The sequence below is a fragment of the Hippocampus comes genome, unplaced genomic scaffold (genome assembly GCF_001891065.2).
Source record: "Hippocampus comes isolate QL1 unplaced genomic scaffold, H_comes_QL1_v1.1 scaffold285, whole genome shotgun sequence".
NCBI classification, from domain to species: Eukaryota; Metazoa; Chordata; class Actinopteri; order Syngnathiformes; family Syngnathidae; genus Hippocampus; species Hippocampus comes.
Window position 1 is genome coordinate 354,899 of NW_017805073.1, and position 11,184 is coordinate 366,082.

Here is an 11,184-nt window from a genome sequence, read left to right on the forward strand (position 1 = left end):
AAATATAAGCAACAACTTTTCCATAGCTGCAAGAAAGACCAAATGGCTATTAAAACACAACATGTTTGCTTCTGGACTTTGAAACCTAGCACAACTGTGCAGTAATTACATTTTTTTTGGGGTGGGGGAATTGCAGCGTGAGAAGAAATTGCAAGACTTCCCTCGTATGATGTAGCATAATTGATAAAGTATATAGAAATAAATCCATGTAAGTTGCATCCATAATGTAACTGGAAGAGAGAGTTTGTTTCAAAACTCGTTTTTAACCAAGACATTTTTAGCACAAAGTAAGTTCTTTTCACAGTAATCGCTGTACGTGTCGCATGTTTAAGATGGCTAATCGCTTTTTCCGAGGTACATTGTGATGCAGATTTAAATTCTCATGTCAAAATTGTTATTGGATGCTGGCGATACAGTCGCCTCCTCTCAGAGATAAGAAATGACATGATCGCTACTTTGTCCAAAGCTCTGAGTGTACTTAAATGTAAATAATGGCCTTCTTGAATGTAAATGAGATCAAATTACAAGACTACAGAGCGAACAGTCATTTCTTCAATCTTCTTCTGACCTCAACATTCAGACAAGTGAAACTTGTCCCATTGAAGCCTTTTATTATGGAAAGAAATGAGACCGTGGGAAAAAAACAAAACAAGATGCTCAGGGTGCCAGTACACACGCATACCCAATAAGAACTGAAAAGTGTTAAAATAGTGAGAATTCGACAACCCCTCCAGATATACACCAACCAAAGAACATAAGCACAGTGAACTCAAGTGTTTTAGAACTTTGGTGTTAAATTCATAAACCAACTGATGAATATTTTTAAGTGAGGTGATGCCCGAAAGAAAACCAATATGCGCACACTCACACACGCGTCCCCTGAATCGGAAAGAAAAGACCTGACTGAGAAGTCACCATCACTGGCAAGTAGGATCAACAAAGGTTGCGGTGAAGGAATCATGAAAACGATGCAACTTTTTTTTGACCAAATACTGACAATAAAAGCTAGAAAAATATCATAATGATACAAACTTTTTTTTTTTTCCTGGAGCAAGTAAATCATCCGCAGGTTGCGAAGAGTCTTATAAAAAGGACATGGCACTGAAACCACGTGAAGAAATTGCTCACTCCCATCACATATATGTTGCAAAAGGAGCAGACTTTTACCTTGAAAATGTTTTGATGCCATGACCCATAAAAGGAGCAACAGAGGTAAATGTCATTTCCTGTGTGGGTCTAATAAAAGACGACGCCACAGACCTCCCATTTTTCAGAATATTGATACACCCGATGTACAATGGACATAAATGGTTGATGACGTGTCGATCTGGTCAAACATTGCGTTACACGTCCAAAGGCAGAAGGCAGCAATGCCATGTTGAGATTCTGCCAGTGACCTATTAGTGTTTTAGCTGGTCCGGGAGGACTGGGCGGCCATCTTTAGGTTTCCAAGGCCAGTTACTATGGCAATGAATGACAACCTTTGTTTGGCTACTGTTGCCGAACAGCACAAATAATCATTCAAGTCATGTCTGGAATATATTGGTAACCTTTTTTGTTTTTCTTAAACATTCTAATAATTTTTAGGTATGACCACAAGGTCATACGAAAAGTCGCTCATGATAACTGAACAGCACTGTGAGAAGTGCACGGGCCAGCCCAACCATACTTGTACCGAGTCTTACGAAGTTCTCCGCACACAAGCCCATCAATCGGGATTATGATTTACGCCCCAAAGACGCTCCTTCCCAAATAAAAAGGTTATTGCCATGGTCGCAAATGTTGCGGCATTCGGCGTGCGCGGCTCCTCTCAAACAGGCACTGAGGTGAAGAACAGTTCAAAAAGAGTCTCTGAAGGAAAATGCCACACGCATGTACAAACACGCACACCTCCTCCAGTGATGCACCTCACTGTAACTTGACCAGGAAGAAAAGGGTGTGATCGGTCCAGGCCTGACTCTATGCTAGAAGATGCAAACCTCGTGGTTGGGGCAGGGGGGGAGTCGAAGCATGGCATTGTCCTCAACTGTACAATTCTAGAGGAAGGGCCAAAAACACCCGTGGATGAAGCTGCACCGATGTGCAGAATACAAATGTGGGCTCCAACACTGACAATGACCAACACAAAACAATAAAGTGTAGAATATTAAAAGTATCTGGATTCATTCAACAGCTATGAAATTAATAAAACCTACTGTATAACGCAATACTACCTATCACATGAACACCGTTTTAACATAAGCCCATGAAAAATTGTCCATAGTTTGGCAACTAAAACAAAAGGGAGCAACCAAAAGAATAAATGGCACATTTTAGTTTCAAGATTAAAACCACAACAAAAAAGAAGAACTTGCAGCTGGGAGAAATCAGGTTTACGGTCACAAGCTTTGCCTAAAACAAATCCACTCGCTTTATGTAATACAATGAACGCAGAAAGACACAAAAGTCGCGTCTGTATGATGGCACAGGCATTAAAAAAAAAAAAACACAAAAAAAAAACACCACAGAGACATCTGATGATTCCAAATTTCAGGAAATATGTGATATAAAGATACTTGCGTGTCCACTCGAAAGCATACTGTGTGAAAAACCTGGAGCACTGAGGAAATATGCCATGTAGAAAAGAGCTCCCTGTAGAAACAATACTCACACACAAGGCACTTCATTCACAGTAAGAAAAGAGTCACAGTCCTTCCCGTGACCACAAACTGCCTGCATAGCAACAACACAAGGACAAAATCTTTTCCGACCTTTGTGCCGTTCCACATTAGAAGTTTCAGACCATAAAGTTGTTTTTTGTTTTGTTGTTGGGGTTTTTTTTTTTTTTTGGTTTGAAGCACTTAACCAAATAGTAAAACTTTGTTGGTTTGAAAATAAAGACCAGAGTTCTTTCCTCATAGCATTTTGTCCCCAATGGTGGCAACTTCAAATCTTCACGTGAGTATTTTTGTTGTTGGGTGAATTAAGTGCATTTCTTCTCATATGAGATGGCACTCCGAATGCAGCCAGTCACCAGGAGATGAGACTAGTGTGGCGGGACCCCGCGTCACCTCAGTCGTGAGATGTATTGGAGAGAGCAAGTTGGGGGGGGGGGGGGGGGAGTGGGTTGGCGAGTGCAGATGCTACCTGCCTCTCAGATTCTGGAGGACCCCGTAAACCTCCTCTTCTTTGCTAAGTCCCTCAAAGACAGGCAGCAGGTCCAGCAGCTCCGTGTCATTCATGTCGTCAAACCAAGATTGGACCGGCACCTAGGGACACAATTGTTGTCGTGGTTTCAAATTTTCCGACATCAAGTACCATCTCAAATCATAACATATTTTCTCTCCAAATACCACCATTATCTGAGGCTGACCACAAACAGATTTTGGCACAGGCTGTCATGTGTGCTACGCTTGGAAACACTGTTAACTGTATCTTCCATGGTAACCAAGGAAGAACACCTGGCACATTCACGATATTCTGTGACAGTTTAAAAAAAAAAAAAAAAGTCTGATCTCAAATGCTTTGGTCTAAAGCAGAAAACCAAATTACAAGTGTGAACAAGGCCCAAGATGTTCAAAGATGTTTCATCCCTCAATGTGGTATAACTATGGTGTTTTTTTTTTTTTTTAAATAATGACATGTCGAGTGCAGCAAAATTTATTTTTTTTCCGGTGCACACAACTACTTCATTGGCCTTGGCTGAAAAATCGGCATGTTGCTGCTGCTCGACTGATCGGCTTTTTTGGGGCATGGTTACAGCCACAAATTACTGTTTGCAGATGTATTTTTAAGTACATTTTTGGGTCGGACACATTAAGTCATATCGGGGGGCGGGGCAACTCACAGCATTTTCTGGGTGAAAAATGTACGAGGCGGGTGAGTTGTCAACAATGATGACGTTGCTGAGCTCTCGCCCGAGCCGGCTGAGGTCCTTAACATAGTTGCCCCTGTGGAACACGCAGGACTCTCTGAAGAGTCGCGCCCTGAACACGCCCCACTGGTCCAGCAGGTCTGCCACGGGGTCTGCGTACTGGCCAAGCCATATCAAAACAAACATGCTGTTAGTATGCTCGGAAGACAAATATTAACCGTGTCCTGAAGTCGACTAACTTAAAAAAAAAAAAAAAAAAACAGCTTCACAAAGCAGTGTGCCTGAAATTACTTACACGCACGCACACACGCACACACACACACACACACACACACACACATTATAGCTAGAGGATACAAAGCAGACTTTGTCTATGTCTTCACAGGAGAGGGTTCACGACATCTGTAATATTCTGGAACACATCTAGAGTTTCACATTTGTTCCCCGTCAGCAACCCCCCCACTCCCTCCGCATATCACTTACCGACTTATAACAGGCAAACAGACAGAAAAGCAAGATGATTGTAAAAAGGTTGAGAGGGCAAAAGAAAATGACCATCATTGACTTGTAAATGAACGCCAAGGCAGTTGCAGCTTGGTCTTCACGCACCTTTGCGAGACTGGCTGTGAAGAGCACACATTCAAACAACTCTCCCATCTTTTGAAGGAATTCGTCCACGTGTGGTCGTTTCAGCACATACACCTGCACGAAGGCGGAAGGTTAGTCTGAGATAAGGCGGTCGCAGCTATCGCAACAACTTTAGCGCTTTTCGGGGAGCATCCGAGATCACCGATCCCGCTGTCATTCACGGTTGCGGCGTCAAACCACTGCTTTTTGAATTTGAGGCTGCCACCTAGCGCAAGTAATCATGAATAGGCCAACCAGGATAAACACAGCCTATCCTGGATTACTTGAATCAGATGACAACCATTTCTTCAGGATCCTCTCGTGGGTGCACAAAAGGTTGTCTTGTCTCGAACCCAAATCAACGCATATGTATCCCAAGGGGAGCAGATTACCTGATGAACTGTGCCATCGATCTCCACTGGAACAATAAAATCTGCATTGCTGATTGGCTGTGGGCAAAACAAAAACAACACCACATGAGTCCAAAAGCATTTTGAAAAGTAATGCACCGGTGATGACCAGTTGTGTGTCTGCTCGGTGTTACCTTAAATGAGCTGTGGACGAGCGTTTCATCCAAGTCGATCACAACACACTTTTTACCGTAGTCCGATATTTTCATCTCTGGTAGGAGGTATTTGGCTGGCGGCTGTGCGGAAGACAAGACCGACAACATCCGATTTACTCACAGAGATCGGTGGGAGATGTGAGCGACCCAGAGAGAGAGAGACGAGCAGATGCAAAACAGGCACAATAAATATAACTTGCATCAATTATTTAATGTGCAACCCCTGAGCAGAAATGCCACCAGCATCATTTTTATTGAGCCTCTAACATGTCTGAAATTGGTCTGACACACAGCAAGTACACATTAGGTGATTGAACCTCATTCTTAAGACATCTTTGAGGAGGTAGATCTGTGTTTAGGTCAATGGGAGATTTCATGAAAATTTACAAAAATGATCACAGGACAAGGCCATGCATGTGTTAGCTGAGGCCGAGGAGAATTTCTAAAATCATTGATGTTACTCGAAAAGAGAGCCAGTACTCTTGAACAAGAGACTGTCTGGAGGTTTGGAGTTTCAAACAGTTGCTTGTGTGCACGTTTGTTGGTACACTGATAAGAGTACCACCACGCCAAAATAGCATACTTGACGCCTCTTAACTGATAAACCTCAATAACGAAGCACAAATGGATTCCCTTCAACACCTGGATGGACTAGAGCCATTTTGGCTTTCAAATGTTAGTGCAGATCAAGCAATCGAGACACCATTGAAAACCGCAGATGCCTCAAGGCAGTTGCAGTTTCAGCAGGCTGAAAATGAACCGCAGCGGAGCAGCAAAGCTGAGGCTGTCCAAGGAGCACTGTGGAGCCCACACAGGCCCAACGTGCCAGCACCAGCCCACGCAAGGCTACATGCAAAGGAAAGACGGTCATACATACACTAGGGACAGGGAGGACCTCGACCTTGTCACACTCCAACATGTGTACAAAATAAGGGCGTGGGATAAAAGGACAAAAAAAAAAAAAAAAAAGGGAAAGGTTCATGAAGATGAAGGAAAGACAGTCACACATACAAATGAAAAATAAAATTCGGAGACAGCAATGGGAGTGTTGATATTTACAAGGAGCCAGCATCTAAAGAGCTTACCTTGGGTGGCGATCCGTTCTCCTCGGTTGGAGGGGGAGGCAGGGGAGCTGTGTTGCTATTGGCTGTGGGCGGTTCCACATTGTAGTTGCGGAAGCAGCAGAAGAATGTGCTGAAGATGCTCCTGCTCCTCTGCTTCTTGAGGCTGCTGTTGGTCTGGGATGCTGTCAACACAGAAGAGAGAAGAGAAGAGGCTGTTGAGTGAAGAGAATGGAAAAGAAGATGTGATAAATCAATGGAATTGAGCACTGCACTGGGACCCCCCCCCCACAAAACGCCAAAGACGAAGAGACTCGGTTTCCGAGGAGAAAAGGCCGAACAAAATTTGCGCAAAGACAACATTTTATGCAAAGTTTGTTTGGAAGTCACTTTCAAAGTTAATTTCAAAGAAAATATCTCATCCGCACAACAAGCAACTCTTTGTTTTGCAACATGAAATAAATGGAAAAGATTGAATCTTAAACAGTGAAGCATTATGGGATGCGGCCAATCGTCCGGGGGAGTGACCTCACTCATGCGGCAAGTCACGTTTTAAGCATGTTGACGTCAAAAGAAGTAAGTAGAAATATTGAGAAATATTAAAATAATATTTAATATATACTGTATATTTTTTTAAATAATTTCGAAACTAACTCATTTAGAACTGTTAAGCAGTCATTTTTGGCCTCTCACTGAGAATGGGAAAAAAAAAAAAAATCAACTACATGTTGTATGCAGTTCAACACTTTGGCAACAAGAGAAATGTAATTACTCCCACGCAGCCAGCTGTAGAACGGCATAGCAATCATGGAGCTTTCTAGTTGAGTTTGCTACTTGTCTGAACAACACTACAAATCTTCAAGTGGACTTGTGTGTCAGTAGCGTCCACAAAATACTTCAAGGAGAGGTCAGGTCAAAAAGGATTATTTATTTATTTTTTTTTTTTAAACAACAATATGTTATACACAGCCCCACGAGTCGAAAAACGGCATTCAGGTGAATATGAATTAAGCGGGAAAATGCAGCAGTTTTTATCTATTTCTGGGGGCGGCCATTTTGCACCTTGCTGTCCACTGAAGATGACATCACGGCGCTGAAGGACTCAAGCGACGACCGATCATTTACCTGCTTTCTGGGTTTGGTCATGTGACGTTCACAAGCTGAGCCCTGAGGCGCTGTGATGTCATTTTCAGTCGACAGCAAGTAGAAAAATGGCCATCGCCCGCCTTTCAAATTCAAATGTATGTTTTGTTGGCACCAATTTCAACGTGGAATATGTCGGTTCTATTTCAATTATTTCCTAATGAGAAGAAATTATTTTGAATTGGAAAAAAAAGACTGAAAGTTGACCGGCAAAGCAGTCCAGAATGCGTTCAGATTCGGAGGTCCCATCACATTTGATGAAGATGTTGGATAACAAGCAAGCAAAAAAAAAAAAAAAAAAAGGGGGCGGGGGGGTGCAATCAACCCTAGACTTTTGTCACAATCCTCCTACAATCCTGTTACTGTGAAGGAGATGTGCGCGTGTATGCTGTATCAGTACTGTATCATGAGAGTGAAGGCATGATGTAAGTGACACTCCATGTCACAGACACATTTGGAGCCCCGTGAACCACGACGAGAGTCGAGTCACAACTTGAAATAGCCGACCCTCCTCTAATTTCATCCTCACTTCAACATTTTAACAAAGACAAAAGAAGACCCCGAAAAAGACCCAAGTGATCGGCAACTTCAATCGACACCGTTTGCTGAAAATGTGAAACCAAAAGAAACGATTTGAAGAAACCGTCATTCTTTGTACGCACGAACTAAGTAGCTAAGCTTGGACCTGAGGTCAGAGTGTTGCACGAGCCAGCAGGGCTGGGAGTCTATCTTTAGACTGCTGTTGAGCAACTACAGTAATGTAGTGAGTAACTACAGCCGCATGTTACATAACATTCAGTAGCGGAGCGGAGGTGCTCAGATTTTGTCCAGACACACTGGAGCCTGTTCAATTGAAGGAGCAGGTCTACCTGTCAAATTCCTCTGGAACAGCTGCCGGAATGGGCAGCTAGTCATGTGCGTCGCAGGAGATCGGCAAAGACAAATCAGTGACTGAGTGCACAGTAAACCACCATAAACCTCAGCGATCTCATGTGCAATGTGTGACAGAACAGACACTGGATGTTTCTTTGGGACAATTTTCCCTGTTCCTCTTTTTCAAAAAGGCAGGTTTTGAGATCACAAACAATTCAGTTGATTGTCTACGACTGACTGTTGCTTCATCGCATTTTGAATCCATGGGGGCAAAAATGGCGAGAACTACATGGCCGCAACGAGCAGTTATTGCTGACAACATTCAAGGACCAAAAAATAAGTTATTTTATTCAGTACTTATTTTTGGGGTTTTAATTAATCGAGCCATTAATCAGTTTTCAAAATTTGGCTCCACCAAATTTCAGAGTGGGCCTAAAAAAATCCACATCGGTCGGCACCCACCACAAATATACAAAGATAATTTGCTATCACGGCCATGTCTCATCTTTGTTACACTTTTGGCCTTAGAGGAGAGTACATTGTTGTGCTTAGGTTAAAAAAAAAAGGAAAAAAGAAACGAAAGAAAAAGAGAGTCCTCACATTACTACTGAAGTTAAAAAGGGAAGGGTGAGCTTTAACATTGATATGGGCCCTACGGTTACAAGTGAACTGGAAACTGTGCCTGTGGCTTGAGGAAGGGGCATAAATCAATGCTGTGTTTTGACCTCAACTATGAGTCATACATAAGTCTGAAAACACAAGTAAAGAGATGAGACTCCAGGTGAAATTCAAAACAGTTAATAAAAGAGGAAATTAATCACATAATTTAGTAACTTATACGACGTAAAACTTGGAGTAGAGGATTTTTTGTGTGTGTGAAGTTATGTCAAGGAATTTACTACAAATACTTTACTCATGGTTAAGGTTGTCTTTTTTTAATCAGGGGTCATAGGTTGTCATAAACTGTCATGCATGCATATAAAATGTGACTATGGCATATCACTTCTAATGTTGGTTGCTCTACGGTCTAACAAATGTTTTCAATATGTGACAAAAAAGTATCGAAACCTCCCAAGGTGCTAAGATTGCGCTTGGTGGTTTTCCACAGGCCCAAGTGAGCATAAGCGGTACAGAGAACAGCTGGATGGCCAAGGCAAATCTAAAACGATTTTGATTTTCAGATTCCACGCTTTAGTTCTGGGTAATAGAAATTTTTCTTCTCTTTTTATTCCACGGGAACTCAATAATTTTTGCATCCCCGTTGACAAGTGAAAACAGAGTAATGACTTGACAGAACCATCCATCCATCCATCGCCCACCTTTATTCTCGTTCATGACGCTTCAGCATTAAAGTATAGGATGCAGGGCAGAGAAGATTAAAAACGACAGGGCGATGGTGTGACATGAAGTTACCGGAACATTTATTTGGTGTCAAAGCAATTCTTCGCGAGTAGCATGGACTTCCAGCGTTACCAAACCACCTTTTAAATGCGCCAAATTTGATCAACAAGAAGTCCCAAATACTCTTAATATCAATGCTAGTGACTTATGCAGTGAATATATGTCGGACTTGCTGTGAAATTTACAGCGGGCGAAACGGTCCGATAAACCTGTTGCTGAAAGAGTTTGTATCCAAATACAACTTGTGTTTGCAAGCGATATGATGTTCACGTACAGTCGGGCGCAAATAGCTGCGCCAACACTAGAAGTAGTTAGCGAAGCTAGCTACCGTTACGTCCATTCGCTCACCCACTGTTCTTACCTTTTTCCTGGTTGAAGGATATTATTTCTTCCTCCTTCGGGTTGGAAACTTGGGTTATTATGGACATGTGGTCCATCGAGCCTGCTGGTTATTCCGCTTTTCGACTCCCGCAATATTAGCCCGCTTGCTCGGGCGGGTATGCTAGCTAACGTGAGCTAGCTGTTTCAGCCGAGGGAGAGCAGGGAGCCCACAAAAGACACACAAGCGTCCGAGGGGAAGCGTTGTTGCAGCGCGGGTAGCCAGTCAGCTAGTTCGGTGCTCAGTAAAAGCCTCCCCAGGAGTGTCATCTATAACTCCGCGCAAAACAACATTCTTTTGGCGGATAACCCCGACAGCGCGAGCTGGCTTAAAAGTAAAACAAAACGACGTTGAAGCAACCGCTAGCTGAAGTTAACAACTAGCTCGGCTCGGTTAGCCGCGAAGCTCCGACCACCCCCCCACCCACAAAACGATGCGCAAGCGTCCGCGTCTGTTGCGGTGTCCAAAACACTTTGATGGCCGTCGAAGGGCTACTCTTTTCCCAACCATACACGAAGACGCTATAAAGTTAAGGAGCTAACTTGTAGCCTGGCGCGCTGGCCCTTCATTTCCCCCCGTGCACCATTGAGGCTATGCATGTAATTTGGAGTTGGATCTGAAGTGGGGCCGCACAGAATCGAGTGGGAGGGGACGCTTTGCATCTGTCATCGATGCTGTGAGCGACTTCTCCGAGCGGCTCGCACTCGCCGAACGACCTCGCTGAAACTCACGCGGCTCGCTCGAGCTGTAGTTCTCCTGTTATTATTGCATAAACGAATTCGAGGCCTCCTTTCGACCTTGTGTTTGACATACATCACTTCCTAAAGTTGACTGGCGAAGTCAACTGTGCTCTAACGGATAAAGCGCGCTAAACAAATAAATGTTTGCGCGCCGGGCACCGAAAAGCGTCTCCCAGTCGACGTTTCCAGAGCGTATGTAAAGCAGATGTGCGAGTTCCCCGTTTGTGTATCTTAACAGGACAGAGAGCGCCACATAGTGTCGTAAAGTTGACATTGCTTGATTGTGAAAACATTTTACAATACCGATCATTCATCACACCCTCACCCAAAAGTGTTTACTTATATATTTTCCCAATGTAATTGTGACATGATATACATACAGAATTATTCTTTATTTTGAAATTGTTATCCTCCATAAATCCTATTAAATAAAAATCAGCTTTCCAGTGCATTGGACATGTCATTTTAATTTTATATAACACCGCATTGTCTTTTCTATGTAGAATCATATCAGATACAGATTGTTTGATGATTAAAAATAC

At 43.0% G+C, this 11,184-nt stretch overlaps 1 protein-coding gene across 3 annotated transcripts; it reads right to left on the reverse strand.

Annotated features, from left to right (window-relative positions):
• Positions 1-558: 558 nt before the first annotated feature.
• On the reverse strand, positions 559-10,837 carry LOC109512783 (CTD small phosphatase-like protein). 3 transcript variants are annotated; one of them, XM_019864771.1, is made up of 8 exons: positions 9,885-10,837; positions 6,131-6,291; positions 5,923-5,955; positions 5,025-5,126; positions 4,873-4,929; positions 4,463-4,555; positions 3,827-4,012; positions 559-3,248 (listed from the first exon to the last, which is right to left on the reverse strand). In XM_019864771.1, exons 1-8 carry the CDS (start codon positions 9,958-9,960, stop codon positions 3,123-3,125), a joined length of 834 nt encoding a protein of 277 aa, XP_019720330.1. In that variant the 5' UTR covers positions 9,961-10,837; the 3' UTR covers positions 559-3,122. The 3 variants fall into 3 exon arrangements, with proteins under 3 accessions (XP_019720330.1, XP_019720329.1, XP_019720331.1); XM_019864770.1 differs by having other exon boundaries at positions 5,923-5,958; positions 9,885-10,836; XM_019864772.1 differs by lacking the exon at positions 5,923-5,955 and having other exon boundaries at positions 9,885-10,835.
• Positions 10,838-11,184: the final 347 nt, after the last annotated feature.